The 16,685-nt window shown below is 47.5% G+C and overlaps 1 protein-coding gene across 3 annotated transcripts in view; it reads left to right on the plus strand.

The window, feature by feature from the left end:
- SEPT11 (septin 11) overlaps positions 1-16,685 on the plus strand; it is a 74,531-nt gene extending 57,846 nt beyond the window's left edge. The window contains exons 9-10 of one of the 3 annotated variants that reach the window (XM_015421235.1): positions 11,905-11,972; positions 15,947-16,685. In XM_015421235.1, the coding sequence (XP_015276721.1) occupies positions 11,905-11,929 (25 nt within the window). In that variant the 3' untranslated portion in view covers positions 11,930-11,972; positions 15,947-16,685. Of the gene's footprint in view, positions 1-4,918; positions 5,360-11,904; positions 11,973-15,946 lie in introns of those variants that run through there. The other 2 variants (XM_015421220.1, XM_015421227.1) reach the window with 2 other exon arrangements.

A 16,685-nucleotide genomic window follows, 5' to 3' on the forward strand; every position in this document is an offset into this window, starting at 1 on the left:
CACTCTGTGTGCGCTCGGGGGCACTTTTCTGCTGTTGCTAATATATCTTTTTGGGCGGTGTGCTGGCATTGGGCAGGAGGGATAGGATTCCAGGAATGAGCCCTGCTTCAGGTACAGCTGCGATGCTACATGTTTTTGGGCTCTTCCACGTTCTCAATTTCCTCACTTGTGAGTTCCTGTTGCTTGGCGCCCCCCCACCTCATTCTGCATGTGTTTTGCCCCCTCTAGTGGTTGGTTCTATATTACATCTCTGTATGTGTGGCATAAAGGTAAAGGTTTCCCTTGCTCGAAAGGTAGTTGAATCCAACTTTAGGGAGTGGTGCTCATCTCCATTCCTAAGCCGAAGAGCCAGTGCTGTCATAAGAGCATAAGCCAATGCTGGATCAGGCCAATGGCCCATCCAGTCCAACACTCTGTCACACAGTGGCCAAAAATACCAGGGGCCATCAGGAGGTCCAGCAGTGGGGCCAGGACACTAGAAGCCCTCCCACTGTCGCCCCCCCCAAGCACCAAGAACACAGAGCATCACTTGCCCCAGCCTGAGAATCCCTATCTATACCTTGTGGCTAATAGCCACTGATGGACCTCTGCTCCATATGTTTATCCAATTCCCTCTTGAAGCCGTCCATGCTTGTAGCCACCATCACCTCCTGTGGCAGTGAATTCCATGTGTTAATCACTCTTTGGGTGAAGAAGTACTTCCTTTTATTTGTTCTAACCCATCTGTTCAGCAATTTCATTGAATGCCCACAAGTTCTTGTATTGTGAGAAAGGGAGAAAAGTACCTCTTTCTCAACCTGTCCGAAGACTTCTCTGTGGTCGTGTGGCCAGCATGACTAAACGCCGAGGGGGACGTACCTATTTATCTACTTGCAATTACTTTCGAACTGCTAGGTTGGCAGGAGATATATGGCATAAAAAACCTGCAATTTAAATTTTTAGGGAAACACACTGGACGTAAAGCTAAGTAATATTGAATTGACCACGAGAATGAGCAAAACACGTGCAGAGCAGACCCCCAAGCAACAGAAATACAGAGGCAAGGAAAAGCCTTTTGTCTGCAGAAGGGTTATCCTTGTATGCAATATAATACACAAGAAAGGGGACCCGCGAAAATCGCGGGGGGAGGAGCGGGGGAGCTCCACACAGAGCAAGCGGAGGAGGAAGAAGCAGGTAAGCTTCCCCCCCTCCCGTCGGTTCCCCCGTCTCCTCCACACACACCCAACTACCACCCCCGGTTTGCCGACCCCCCTCTTTCCCCCCGTTCTCTCTTTCCCACCCCCAGTCTCTCACTCTCTCTCTCTCTCTTCCCCCCCCCTTCGAAGTGAGGCCCGCGCCGCTTACAGCCGCCGTGCAGAGCGTTCCCTGCGCATGCGCAGGGGACGCTCTGTGACTTTTGGGGGGATTTAAGTATCCCCCCGATTTTTTTTCCAGGTTTTAAGATTTTTGTGCACACCTGGGGACCGTCCCACGTGTGCACAAAAATCTCCCTCCCCCCCCAAGTGCCCCCGGTGCGTGGATATAGGTATCCGCACGCACGGGGGCCACTTCGCTATTAGATATATAGATTTTACAAGGCAGCACGTGGCGTCCTGCTTGTTGGGGAGACTGTTTCTCCTTTAAACCACACTCTGTATACATGAACTTAGTGGATTTGTGCTGCCACCAGGAATTAAAAATTCCAACTCTCTCTATTTTGGTAGAATGACCCAGTGTCTGGGCACTTCAGAGGACTATGTGGCCCTGAGGAAGGACTGTTCTGATTGCTGGGATAAGTTTAAACAAATAATGATTTATTTATAAAAGAACAAAATAGGTTTCTGGGTATTTTTGAACTGTTGTTGAAGAAAGAAAATATAACTGACAAAGTTTGGCATCACACACAGTCTCTCATAACACCAAAACTCAATTCTGACAGGCTTATCTCTCTCTCATATATATAGCCACACAGGCTGAACTCTCTTGCTCATATAGCCACACAGGCTACTCTCTTGCTCAAATATAGCCACAGAGGCTGAACTAAGTTCCAACTGCTTCCTCTGTCACACAGACTCTCACAAAAAACTCTCCACACTCGTCTCTTCCAGAACATAGAATCACCTCATAGACATCTCTCCTCCCACACTCTGTCATCAGCCAATCAGATCACACTTGTCTCCCTCTATCATTCTCCTTACATTACTGCAGTCACACTAAACATTTAAAGAAACACACACCCCAAAAATGGAATCATTACACAGCACCTTTTCAGTTTCAAAACAAAAGCAGTCGTCCTTCTATTTGTAGCTTAGATTTTAGTTTTAAATATCTTTATCAGAGCAGACAAATGCCAGTGAGTGAAGAAAAACCAGTACAGTAGAAGCTTTGTTATTTAGCACCCTTGTGGAATGGGAGCTGCCAGTTAATCCTGTGTCCCAGATACTCAAGCTTATCGGTCTGTTTAAATAGAGAGCCAGTTTGGTGTAGTGGTTAGGATCATGGACTCTAATCTGGGGAACTGGGTTTGATTCCCCACTTCTCCACATGCAGCTGCTGGTGTGACCTTGGTCAGGCCACAGTTCTCTGAGAGCTGTTCTCAAAAGAGCAGTTTTCGAAAGAGCTCTCTCACCCCACCGACCTCACAGGGTGTCTGTTGTGGGGAAGGAGATTGTAAGCCGCTCTGAGACTCCGAGTGAAGGGTGGGGTATAAATCCAATCTCCTCTTCTTTTTTCTTCTTCTTCTTCTTCTTCTTCTTCTTCTTCTTCTTCTTCTTCTTCTTCTTCTTCTTCTTCTTCTTTCTTCTTCTTCTTCTTCTTCTTCTTCTTCTTCTTCTCCTTCTCCTTCTCCTTCTCCTTCTCCTTCTCCTCCTCCTCCTCCTCCTCCTCCTCCTCCTCATCTTTAAGGTGCTACCTGGCTCTTGTTCTTTTCTACTGCTACAGACAGACTAACACGGCCACCCGTTTTGATCTGTAACAAGTCTAATCAACACAGTTTTGGATTTCACGCTTGAGTGCCAGATAGGATTTCCAGTTCTTGAGGAGGGGTCTGGAGTTCTCATGGATTTACAACCGAACTCCAAACTACAAGGGTCTAGGGGGCATGGGAAGGGTGGGCTCTGTGGCATTGCGTCCTTGCCGAGCCCCTTTCCCCCCCCCCCCCAACCCCCACACCCCCTCCCCCCCCCCCCGAAGCTCCAGACTCCCCAAATTCTACCCCAAATCCCCAGTTTCACAACCCCAGAGCTGGCAGCCCAGGTACCACAACATATATCCCCACCATGTACAGAGGGCAAAGACTTTAGGCACAGAGGTGCATCCCCTCCTTAGCGATTTAGCATCGATTGAGATCTCGAGGTGGGGGGAGAGATCCCCCCCCCAAAGCTCTCCAAGGGATGCAAATGGGAGAGAGCAGGGGAAGCGATTTACCACGTACGGATCAGATTCTACTTTTTCAAGTAGGACGTATGATTTTACCATATGCTTCAGCTATGTGCCTGGCTTTTTTCTGCCGCAATGAGGGCTAGAAGCGTGACTTAAAAGGGGGGCAGATGAGGCTCCTAATGCCACTTTTATCTCTTTTAGTATTCATTCCATCTCAGATTTATAAAGCCTTTTTGGTACCTGCGTGCTCGTTCTAGCCTAGTGTTCTGGAGTCCGTCCGTCCCCCCAAATACGGCTGTACTTCATCGCTGTAGATATCATAGAAACAGAACATTCATACTTGAGATTGCCACATATTAAAGGCTGCTTCAAACATGGCACAGGTCTAGGGTTGCCAACTCCAGCGTGGGAAATCCCTGGAGATTTGGGGATGGAGCCTGGGGAGGGACCTTAAGTGGGTCTAATGCCACAGAATCCACTCTCCAAAACAGCGATTTCCTCCAGAACTGAACTCTGTTGTCTGGAAGTCAGCTGTTTGGTGAGACCCAGCTTGGTGTAGTGGTAAAGTGCGCAGACTCTAATCTGGGAGAACTGGGTTTGATTCCCCACTCCTCCACCCACAGCTGCTGGATGACCTTGGGCAAGCCATAGTTCTGTCAGAGCTGTCCTTGAAAAAGAGCAGTTTCTGTCAGAGCTCTCTCAGCCCCGCTTACCTCACAGGGTGTCTGTGGTGGGGAGGGGAAGGGAAAGGAGTTTGTAAGCCGCTCTGAGACTCCGAGTGAAGGTAAGGGTATGAATCCAATCTCTTCTTCTGTAATTCCGGAAGGTCTTCCAGCCCCACCTGGAGTTTGGCAACCCTACGCAATTCTTGTGACTATAGACTGTCACGGCACAGTTATACGTGCATATCCCATGGCAGTGCTTTTGCTAGGAGCCTGTGATTGGACAGGGCTTCCCAGGGCATACCTGAAATGAAGTGCACGCATTTGATAGGGCAGGGTTAGGGTATTCTTGTGCCACAAATATAGCCTAAACAAAGGAATGTGGAGATCAGAGCGAGGAAACAGTGGGCGGCTCAGCCACCTGAGGGTCTTGAGAAAGTACTATTTAGCAATGCTGATATAGTAAATAAGCTATTTTGGTACAGGACAGCTTCTAAAGACAGCCACTGAATTGGAAGCCTAAATCTGCAAAATGCACTGAGATCAGCCAATGAAAGCACATTGTTTGTTTTACAATATTCCATTTAGTCGGCCGAAGCCCTGAATTTTCAAATGCAGTGTAGCTTTGGTTTGTGTGTTGCATCGTTGCTTCAAGTGTCTTGCTTTAGCGCAGTATTATAATTAGCATGGATTTTAAATGTAAAAGGATGAAATTTTGTTTGTTTGTTTGTTCCTTCTTGTTCCATAACAAGCCCTCTGCATGAATCTCCCCAGCAAGAGGCAGAAAGCTGGAAAAGCTTTTTCCCCCATTGTTTTTTTTTTCTTTTTCTCTCTCCTTTTTTGTATTGCTATTATTTCTAACATTTTTGTTTCCATTTTTGTTTTTTAATTTGCAGTTCAAGCTTCACATAAAGCCTGCCAAGTCAAAAGGACGTTCCTGCATTCACCCGCTTTTGTAGTAATGTGTTTTTGGCTATCTTATCTATCTATATTTTTTTCTTCTTCTAAACACAAATCATTCTTATTAACCCGACAATAATTGGATGGGTGGGAAACCAGGGGCACCTAACCTCATATTTTATGGGTATGAATGTGTATTAAATCTCTCGGGAGACCCCAGTGATAGAATTCCTTGAACTGGAACCTAGATTGTAATACATTAAATTTTTGATCTTATTTACACTTGGGTTCACCATTACCTCATTGGCCATGATCCAGAGAGCCCCTTGAGATGCATGGCAAGGATTGCTCATACATATTAGGATTTCCGAGTTTTATTTTTGACTGGCCAGATCCACACCTGAACCTACCCTGATTCCTGCCGACCCCCCACAATTCACCGCAAACTGAAGGATCTGTCTAGCCAAAATTAAGCCTTTGAAACTCCCTCTGTTTTTACTGGGAGAGCTGAGCACATGCCTAAATTTCTTTGCCACTGAAATCGACGGGGCTTAAAAATGACTGCAGTGTTCCCCCTAAGATGAGTTAGCGTGAGCTAGTTCAGAGTTTTTTAGCCTCCGGCTCACACATTTTTCTCTTAGGAAGGATAGCTCCAGAGCAAACTAATTTATGCAGCGGCCAAATCGCTCGCTCACAACTTTAATGCCAGTAGCTCACAAAGTAGAATCTTTGCTCACAAGACTCCATGGCTTAGAGGGAGCATTTGCTCCAGTTTTTCCCCAAAGGAAATTTACTGTACAGTATGCTCTTTGGGGTGGGGGTGGGGGGAGAGGAAAGTCTCATTTTCTTATGGGTTCTCGAGATCCAGACTAAGCAGGAGTCTTGTGGTACCTTAAGGACTAGTAAGTTTTTATTCTGCCATAAGCCAAAGTGGACTCTAGTCCATGAAAGGCTTGTGCTACAGCAAAACAAAAACTCGTTAGTCTTTGTGGTAGTCTTTTTAAGGTGCCACTAGAGTCCCGTTAGTTTCTGATTCTCTGATCTCGAAAAAACCACGTCCGTTTTTGTAGTGGGTAACCAGAAATAACCATCGTTCACAAGAGCCAAACTGGAGTCCAGGATACCTGTTTGCCCCAAACAGAAGCTTACATCTGTTTTCCATAGCTTCAGCAGTAACAAATATTGTCCAATATTGGGTGGGTATAGTTCACGGTACAATGTACATTCTGCATTTCCTTGGGGGGAAAGTCATGAAGGTAATGGGCATGTAAGGGAGAGAACTGTAGGACCTTATCCATGATCACCCCTACTGCAGATGTAGCCGTAGTCTACCTTTGTAGCCAGCTTCAGGAAGAATTGGATCGGACCAGAAATTCAATTAGGGTTGCCTCTGTAAGAGGCAGTTAAGTAAGTAGCCAACTCAACCCTATTTTTGTCGTGCAGCAGACAGAGGAGGACGTTGAAGCACCAGAACTGAATACCCTCTTGCTCCCTCTGGGTTCCGGAAGAGATGGGCAGTCTCTGGTGTTAGACCGGTCCACTCTAAATATTATTGCACGAAGAGGTGCCAGGACTCTCAAGAGGGAAATGAAGTTTTCAGTGTGTATACTGAAAACCCATGAACTTTTAAAACATTTCAAAAAGAATTTTGTCAAAGAGGTTCCGGAACTCCGTTCCCGTGTGTTCCTCCAGAAAAAAAGGCCCTGACTGGACATAAGGTGTGGCTTGGTCACAGGCAATGCTATCTCTGACACACATGAGGTGCAATCCAGACTCTTTTGTTGTCATACAAAGGCCTCTGTGGCTTTCCTTTTATACTGTTAGGTCCCCTGTGGTTCTACGCATGTCCACATTCGTGCTTTGACAATTCCCCAGTAATTATGAGTCCTTGAAAGAGCAGTTTCACCTGAAGTCTGAAATGATACGGCCAGGGCCTATTTTTTTTTAAACAAAGAGGTGCCGGAAGTCTCAAGAGGGAAATGAGGTTTTCAATCTGTATACTGAAATCTCATGAAATTTTAAAAAATAATTTTGTTGAAGAGGCTCCGGAACTCCTTTGCAGCACATTCCCCCAGGAAAAAAAGCCCCGGATACGGCCTTCTCTTCCAAAACTGGAATATATTTAGGAGTTTGTAAGCCGCTCTGAGACTCCAAGTGAAGGGTGGGGTATAAATCCAATCTCTTCTCTTCTTCTTCTTCTTTATCCTGTGGTAAACACCAGTCTAAATAATTCTGTGGGGGACCCCCTGAGTAGCAGATATCCGCTACTGAGTTTAAGCAAAGTTCTCCCAGCCTGACTCGAAAGCATATATCTTTTGTATGCTAAATTGGCCCAAGTTCCACTCAGGTCAAGGGTTTCTTCTGAAAGCAGTGGGTGAGATCCTAGAAGGCCCACCACTGACGACTTTCTCAGTGTCTTGTATTAATTAAGTATTTTTTTTTGCATGGCTTTCCAACATGCATGATGCCTTTCTGTTCTTCCGGGTGCTCTCTCTTTAACCTGCACTTCTTAGCCTGGTCTCCGGCGTGCTTGGTTGCTCTGTAACAAGCCTTCTCTCCTAAGGTGACGTGACTAACAAAAGACAGTTATATGTCCAAACCAGAGTCGTGCATTGGCGGGACAATTTTCCGTCCTAACCGCTTTGAGGTAAAGAAGTTGTGGGAGTTGTGAATAGCCAAGAAGAGAAGGATCTGGAATGTGCTGTCCACGGCTGAGGCATGGGTGATCTGCCCGTTCTGATATGGAGAAATTAAATTTATCCCTTTAGGCCCAATTTACACTATGCAGAGGAGTGACCAGTGTTCCCGCTAAGCAGTGTGCGTGACCGGCCGCTCATTAACACAGGAAGCCCCGCTCAGCAGCAGTCTGGAGCCATGCAGGGTCTCGCACTGTGTATTGCCCGTTTTAAGTTTACAGCAGTTATATGGTGCTCAGGAGGTAAACTGCTCCACTCGGGAGAGGGGAGAAATAAAGGGAACGTTGGGGGTTATAATACCTGTAATTGTAGCTCCTTCTTCGGTGCCCTTGAGCTTGGAGTAAAAAATTCAAATTTCCATTTGTCAGTTCTTCTAGGTCACTCCAAAGATCCTTAACGTCACACAGCTGATGAGGAAAATAGCCACGATATTTCCCCTCTGACATAACCCCATGAAGTTGCCTTATACTGAATTAGACTCTTGTTCTGTCAGGGTCAGTATTATCTACTCGAAGTGCCAGTGACTCTCCAAGATCTTAGGCAGAGGTCTTTCCTGTCCCCTACTACCTGATCTTTTTAACTGGAGATGCCAGGGATTGAACCTGAGACCTGCCGCGTGCCAAGCTGATGCTGTACTACTGAACCACAGCCCCACCCCATTAGTGGACATGGATGAAGAAGAAGAACAGATTCGATTTATACCCTGCCCTCACTTGGAGTCTTGGAGTGGCTTACAATCCCTCCCCCTCCCCGCAACAAACACCCTGTGAGGTAGGTGGGGCTGAGAGAGGTCTTTGAGAACTGCCTTTGAGAGAACAGCTCTGAGAGAACTGTGACTGACCCAGGGTCATCCAGTAGCTGCATGTGGAGGAATGGGGACTCAAACCGGTTCTCCCAGATTAGAGTCCACGCTCTTAACCCCCATGCCAAACCGGATCTCCCCAGTTCAGAGGTTTTTAAAAAGTGATGTGGGGTTGAGTCACAGAGGGAAACAATCATGAGACCCCCGCAGTGTAAGAACCAGCCTTCACATTTGGTTTAGCCGTGACTGAACATATTGAGTGAATCTCTGGCTTACTGGACGAGCCTCCGATTTGCGTGCAGAAGGTCCCAGGTTCAATCCCTGGCATCTCCAGTTAGAAGGACTGGGCAGTGGACGACTTGAAAGACCTTCACCTGAGACCCTGGAGATAAGAACATAAGAACATAAGAGATGCCAATGTTGGTTCAGGCCAAAGGCCCATCTAGTTCAACACTCTGTATCACACAGTGGCCAGAAATACCAGGTGCCATCAGGAGGTCCACCAGTGGGGCCAGGACATTAGAAGCCCTCCCACTGTTGGCCCCCCCAAGCACCAAGAAGACAGAGCATCACTTGCATCACTTGCTGCCAGCCCGAGTTTACGATACTGACTTTGAGGGACCAGTGCTCTAATTCAGAAGGCAGCTTCCTATGTGCCAGGTCTGCCACTGCAAAGACCCGAACTGCTGGGAGTCGAACAGGGCCACCTGGGCAGCCATGAAACGGGATAGATCGCCTGTGGTTCTGCGAGGCCAGGGTCTCAGAGTTCTGCCTGAGGGCCCCTTCACCCAGTATGTTTCTAGGTGCACCCCTAGGTTTTCTGTATTCATCGAAAAATGGACAAAAGAATGATTAGGAACAGTTTTGGCTGCATCTTGGACGTGCACCCCCTGCTTAGCTTTTCCTAGTGGCCCTCGGGATGTAGAAGGGGGGAAAGAGGAATATTGACGAGAAGGAAGTGAAAGTACTGGGAACAGGGGGTATTGGGGATCTGCGGGGTCTTGTGGGAAGTGGGGCTATCTTGATGGGCTTCAAAAACATCTGGGCTGCCAGATGTACATGTAAGGTGACAACAGTTCACAGACTGTCCAGTTGGGCGTAGAAGGCTGAGGAGGGAGGCCTGTTTCTTGCATTTCTGATGACGTTGAGAACTGTTTACTTTAGGGTCGCCAGGTCCTTTTCTTCTTCTGGTGGGGGTGGGAGGGAGCTTCCTAGGAGTGGGGGGGCAGGGCACGTCACCACACGTGACGTCCTCGGTGTGATGATGTCACGCGGAAGTGATGTCATCACGTTGGGGACGTAGTGCCCGGCTGTGGCTGTTGGGAGTGGCCGGTGGCGGGCTGGAGCCCATGAAATTGAGGGATCCCCCACTCCCACCTGGGGGCTGGCAACCCTACTTTATCTTACAAATTGCACGTCTGCCTTAGGTTGGTGTCGAGATGGTGGCTTCCCCTCCGCTCTGGAATCTTGGGAGTTGTAGTTCAGATGGGCCGGAAGTTCCATCACTACATTTCTCAAATTTCTTAGGGATGGGGGGGGGGGGGGGGGGGAATCAAGAAAGCTAAACCAAGAAAGTTAAAGCCACCTTCCGCTTGTGATGCAAATGCAGTGTGGTGAGAAGACAAGTGTTTCCTCATTATTATTATTCTTTACCTTTCTCCTTCTCGCAACTGGTTCTCCCTAGCAGACCCACAAATGAAGCCTCGCCTGTTCTGGGCCTCCTTTTTTAAGAACTGTAAAACTGCCTGAATTGTTTAACCTCTTGTCTTTTATTTGTCTACTGCTCCTTTCTGGACAGAATCTTTTTTCCTTTCTGGTACTTTGCAAGAGGGGGGAAAGGCCTCCGATTTCCAGATTGCTTTCTCTGCCGCTGATGTACTGCCGGCTTTCCTTCACCTTCTGGCTAGGTAGTCTCTAGTTTCCTCTTCTTTTCCGGCACTCTTTGAAACGCCTCTCCTGAGCTCAGTCTCTGCTCCACTGCCTTTCACATTGCAACTGTGCTCACTCCGCCCAACTCGTTCGGGGATTTATGACCCTTTGGTTTGCCTCAACGTGGCTTTTAGAGAGAAGACGGGGGGATTGAGACCAGCCAAAATGGAGGCAGAGCTGTAAAACACGAAATGTCCAGTTTTAAAGTAAGCTGTGACCTCAGTGAGTATGGAAGAGGCGACAGGCACAAGAAGCCGAATGAAAAAAATCCAGAGATCCAGGCACCTCGCCTTCAGCTTTCTAGGCCCGAAGAGGCAAGAGCCAGTTTCCTAACCATGCGCTACAGCTGTCTGTGAATATCTGTGTTCAAGTCTTCCGAAGCTTGAATACTTGTGTGGTGTTTGCACTGGCCGTGTCTGTGCGTGTCCAATTTTCAGTCAGCTTTTGTGCTCACCGGATTCGTTAACGTCCTCTTTTTATTCCCCCCCCCCGCTTACTTTAGAGAATCCTCCTGAGGTGGTATGAAATTTAGACCCTGTACGATTCTGCGGTCATTCGGGAATATGCAGAAAGTCTCTTTTAATCAACGCAGAGTAACTTTATGCAGGAGTGAAAAAGAAAAGAACGCAAAGCGTAACGCAGTCCTTATGTTTCCTCTGTGTAAATTTGCCATGGGGTAAAATAAATTGGCCAGCTTACCCAGGCATGAGAAAAACCTGGGCTCGAACTGCCCCAGATCCTAAGACCCTAGAACTAATGTAAAACATGAAATGGACTACTGAACACCACAGGCCCCATTTCCGCATTCATCCTTGCCTTTAGAGGAATACAGGCAGCCGTTTACCGGATGCTAACTTAACCACAGTGTGTCTGCAGTTTCTAGATAAGCTGGTTATCTGACTGAGGAGAATTTTACCACACGTTTGACCAAAAACCCAGGAAGCTGGAGCATATGCTTGCAATGCGGTACATATCACTGTCTTAACCAAGTAGCAGCAACTTTATAAAACAGGCCCGCTAAAACAACTAGGCCACTAAAGAAATGACTAACCCACTTGCCCATAAATCCCAGCGTAACTTGTTTGTGGCCAAACATCAGCTTCGGGGGAAATACTTTCCTACCTGGCCTTCTGGGGGCCTTCCTTATCTGCCACAGGTGAGCAAGGCAGAAATTAAGATCTCCCCACCCCCCCTTCTTACCCTGGGCCCCTTAAAGAAAGTATAGAGAATTTGCTGCCATCATTGCATTCGCTGACTTGCCAACCCAGTCGGAGTTGCGTCTCTCCTAACTTATTTATGCAAGACACTCTGCACCAGAAAGTGTAAGGGCATTTGAGCATACATCCCCCAGAAAGAAACATGGCACAGATGGACCACATCCCCATTTGGGTGCACATCCTGCCAGCGAGCAAAATGCAGAACATACTTAGCTGGATCAGGGCACTGAGTTAATTGTCCTGTCCTGCTCCAACAATTCCCTGCACCACGTTGAGCTTGCTTACGACAACTGTGCTTGCTTTTCTTTTCTTTCCTATATCTATGCCTTTCTTCACAGCAGTCCTTGGCTCTGCACAGAATAATGTCCCTCTTCCAAGCTAATTGGATGTGCTTTCACCTTTGCATGTAAGTACAGCCGCAAAAGACCCCCTTCTACCCACCCGAGGAATGAATGGAGAGGGTTGTTTTGCAAGCGGGCTTGTTTTGCAGCAAGAGATGGTTTCCGCTCTGTAGCTATCCACCAGGGCAGTCGGCCGATTCTGAAGTTTCTGGGGCCTGATCCAGCAACAGTCAGTTGTGCATGTTAGTCAGGACTACCGCAATTTCAAAGAAACCGTATTGTTTCCAGGAGGACTTGAACACAACCAGCTTTGTCTGAATTGTGGTCACCCTTAACGCAGCACCTGTTAATTCCCCTCTTCTTGAAGCATGCTTGAAGTGGAGGGCTGGCACCCTGCTCGCAAGTGCCCTGATTTGAAAATAAGTGCAGTCTATTTCTCGGAGCTGCGGTGGCTCAAGTGGTTAAGACGCTGAACTGCAGGCTGTGGAAGGTCAGTAGTTCAGCAGTTCAAGGCCCGGGTGCCGCAAGACGGGGTGAGCTCCTGTCTCTAGTTCCAGTTCCTGCCAACCTAGCAGTTCGAAAGCAAGAAATTGCAAGTAGATAAAGAGGTACCACTTCGGTGGGAAGGTAACAGCGTTCCGGGCGCCTTGGTGTTTAGTCATGCCGGCCACACGACCACGGAATCGTCTTTGGACAGCGCTGGCTCTTCGGCTTTGAAACGGAGATGAGCACTGCAACCCTAGAGTCGGATTCGACTGGCTTTCGAGCAAGGGAACCTTTACCTTTACTTTACAGTCTATTTGAATCTGCAGCCTTATCTGGTGCATGTCCTACAAGTTCAAAAGGAGCTGCTTCCTAGCAAGATTAGGGTCCAGTTACACCTTAGAGACCACCAAGATTTTTGGGGTATCAGTTTTCGAGAATCCAAGCTCCCTTCGTCAGATGTGCTTTGAGTCTGGAAAGCTCATACCCCGAAAATATTGCTGGTCTCGAAAGTGCTACTGGACTAAAAAATCTAGCTGTTCTGCCACAAAGCAACACGGCTACTCTCTGAAACTTCCTAGCATACAGGATTTTAGCAGTCTGCAGTGCTACGTGTACTCAGTAGTAATCAGTATCACAAAAGAGTCTTTTTGGGGCCTGGGTCTATCTCATTGGATCCACTGGGCCGTGGTTCACAAAAGCTGCTGCCCACAGTTCTGAAACTGTGGGTTGGGACCCAAAGCGGGTTGGACCCTCTTGCAGGCCAGTCACAAGACAGGAAGGAAGGAAAGGATAGGGTAAGCTGAGAAAGGCGGCGTAGTAGCAACTGTGGGTTTTTCTCTGGCATCATGTGGGAAGCGGCTATGAAATACAGCCTCTTGCTTGATCATTCTTGCCCCGAGAGCACCAGTCAGGAGCAACTGGAAGCTTACTCACTAGATCTTGTGACCCACGTAAGTCCAGGATGCGTGAACTTCAGCTTAGCTTGGTGATGACAAAGATCGGTGGGTTTCTGTGATAGATGAATTCTAGGGACCAGCTGTACCACTAGGGGGCAGTGGAAAGAGAGAAGGTTAACACCAATCCTGGGGTGTATCCGCTTGCTTTGGACATAAGGCTGGTTTGTACCGTAACCTTAACCTTGCACAGAGACCATTTTAAACGCTTAGTGTATTGCCCTGTTAAAGGCCCAGCCCCGCCTTCTGGCTGCCGGGGCTACGTTCTCGCCCATGTTGTTAGCCACTGATCACTGGCATTTCTACTTTGTTTCAAAACGAGTCTTCCTGAACCACAGCCACACAGCTAAATGAATTTAAGCCAGTGTAGGTCAATGGAGTTTAATCCTAATTATTCCAATCTGGTGTGCACGTGGAAGTCCTCCTATATCAGGGCTGACTTATTTGCTTCAATGAACATAAGAGAAGTCCTGCTGGATCAGGCCAGGCCAACACTCTTGTGTCACACAGTGGCCAAAATCCAGGTGCCATCGGGAGGTCCATCAGCGGGGTCAGAAGTCCAGAAGCCCTCCCACTGTGCCCCCCCCCAAGCACCAAGAATACAGAGTGTCACTTGCCCCAGACAGAGTGTTCCACCTATAGCTCGTGGCTAATAGCCACTGATGGACCTCTGCCCCAGATGTTTCTCCAATCAATAGAGAGGGCACCTCTTTTTGTGTCCCTTTTTTGCATGTATGAAGTACACCCTTCATTGAACTTGATAGGGGAAGCCGTCCTGGACAGAGTTCCACATGCACACAGAAACTCCTAACGGAACTCTGAATCAAGTTTTTGTGTCTTTACTGGGCCTGAATTCTCTGAAGTCCAAAACGTTGGTCTTAATAGCTTCCGGGAGTCAGCTTGTCAATGTGATTCTGTTGCCATGGGATGGCAGCAGACACACACACCTTGTGTGCGTTCGTGACGTCGGTCCATCTGAGTTGTGTCTGTGACTTAGCGGTTCCTTGACATTCCTTCCCCACCCCTTTTCCTTTTGCTTTTATCTCCACGTTGAAAGAGGAGGGAAACCATAGTTACATTGACAGTTATATAATATCTGTTCCTCTCTAGTTGGTGTCTGACATGAAGGATTCTGTTTTGTCTCTTTCTCTTCCCCCCCCCCCCCCCCGCTCCTAATTAACTGAAAATAAAACTGTGAACAGCTTGTAGGAATACATTGTCTGTATACTTCTGTTTTGTGGGGCTGGGGTTTTTTTTAAGTGAATTTTGCTGAACTGCCTCACAGCCTTCTAGATATAGCTTTTTTTTAAATTTCCTTTCTGGTTTTGAAAGTATCCTGTGTTTCTTTTTTTTTACCAGAACGACTTTGTAATCGACTTAACAGTGTTAATATAGCATTATATACACTATGTATCTGTCCATTAGAGTTGTGTTACTTTTTTTTTGTTTTGCAATGTCAAAAGAAAATGGTGTCCATATTTTTTTTCTTTCAAAGTACATCAGCGGTGGGAGTCTTGTGCATTTGCCAGACTTGCGGGGGAATCTTTTTGTATATGTTCTTGAAGGTTTGCTTCTCAAGAGTCTGAACACACAAAAGTGGGAAGGAGAAAATACAGTTTTTTTAAAAAAAAAATCCCAAACATTGTTTTTGTGTATGATTTCCATTTTTTTTCATTTGTGATGGATGTTTCTGTGGTGTGGGAGGAAAGGGGGGGGGAATAATTGGAGGAGTCCAATGGGTTTTTTCCCTGCTGTTTCCTTTTCCCCTAAGTTCCTTGGCATCCACTGTGTCATCTGTTTGTTGGTTCTGTTACTTTCCAGGGTTACCCAGTGAGCATTGAAAGGCCCACCATCTATGAGAATGAATGTTCTGTCCTTCCACCCTGCCCTGGTCCAAACCTCTCTGTACTTTCATTCTTTGCATGTTCTGGCTCTGCTATAGTCGGGGCTGCCTCTGGTATTTCTGGCAGGTAGGATCCGGTATCTCTCCTGCGCCATGGAGGGGCTGTGGCTCAGCGCTAGAGGGCTTGGAGGTCCCAGGTTCAATCCCCAGCATCCCCAGTAAGGATCAGCTTGTAGGGTATATGAAAGACCCCTGCCAGAGACGCTGGACAGCAGCTGCCATTCTCAGTGGACAATAACTGAACTTAATGGACCAAGGATCTGATTCTGTATAAGGCAGCAGCTTCATCTGCGCAGGACCCAGCTTTCTGTTTAGAAACGTGTTTGATAGCAGGAGGCGGTGGCCGGAGTCTTACAAGATGAGGCCGGAGGTTGCCACGGGCAGGGAGAAGAATGATTTCTCACCCCTCCTCTGGGGAAAGGCAATAAGCTATGGAATAAAATATGCATGCAAAAAAAATAATAACATGCAAATGTGTTGTTTGCAAAATGTATTTAGGCGGGGGGGGGGGAGTCATTCGATACAGAATTTTGATCAGCAAAGGGTACCGAGGATGCTCAGCCCCGACTATACAGAACCGTCTTTCCACTTTTCCCTCACCGTTTAAGACACTTCTTGTTACCTTTTCTTTTCTGCTTCCTCCTCTTTCGGATGCTGAACCTTTTTTTTTTTCTTTTCTTGTCTTCCTTTTCCGTAGCTTCTTCTTTATGTAGCTGTCAGTCACCTGGGCAAGTTCCACCTCCCTCTCTCCTAGTGGCGCGTTAGAAGAGGCCGCAGATAACGCCACACGTACGCGCAACCCCACTGGGAGACAAGTTACCTCATTCTTCCGCCTTTCTGTCCTTTTTTTAAAACTGTGACTCACCACGGTGCGCGTGTCTCTTTTCCGGGTGTCTGTCCACGTGCCACCGCCGGCGTCTGCATTGACTTTTTGTAACTGCCCTAATCGTTAGAGACGGAGCGGCGGAGTCGGCTTCCGAGATTTGGCACTTGGGGGGGTCTGCCTTCTTTCCTTCTGATTCAGCAGGCAAATGCCACGCGACGTAAGAACAAGGAAAGTGTGGACTTCAAGTGCACACATGTGTGTATGTGTGTATATATATATGTGTGTGTGTGTGAGACAGAGAGATGGAGGGGGGGAGACAGACAGACAGAGAGAGGTATGTATGCAAGAACCAGAGGCTGATTTGTGCCAAGTGTTTACATCCCTACGCCGATTTAATCTAGCACTGAACCCAACTCTCTCCAAGAGATCCTGTAACCTGGTTACCCTGAAAGCCATATAAACTCAAAAGGATCCCCACCCCCTGTGATAATACTCCCTTAGCTGAGATCGCATCCTGACCTGGATAGCCGTGGGTAGCCCGATTCCATCGGGTCTCAGAAGCTAAGGCTAGTATTTGGACAGGAGACCACCGAGGGTCGTGAGAGGGATG

This window comes from Gekko japonicus, unplaced genomic scaffold (assembly GCF_001447785.1).
Source record: "Gekko japonicus isolate JY-2015 unplaced genomic scaffold, Gekko_japonicus_V1.1 scaffold644, whole genome shotgun sequence".
Taxonomy (NCBI): Eukaryota; Metazoa; Chordata; class Lepidosauria; order Squamata; family Gekkonidae; genus Gekko; species Gekko japonicus.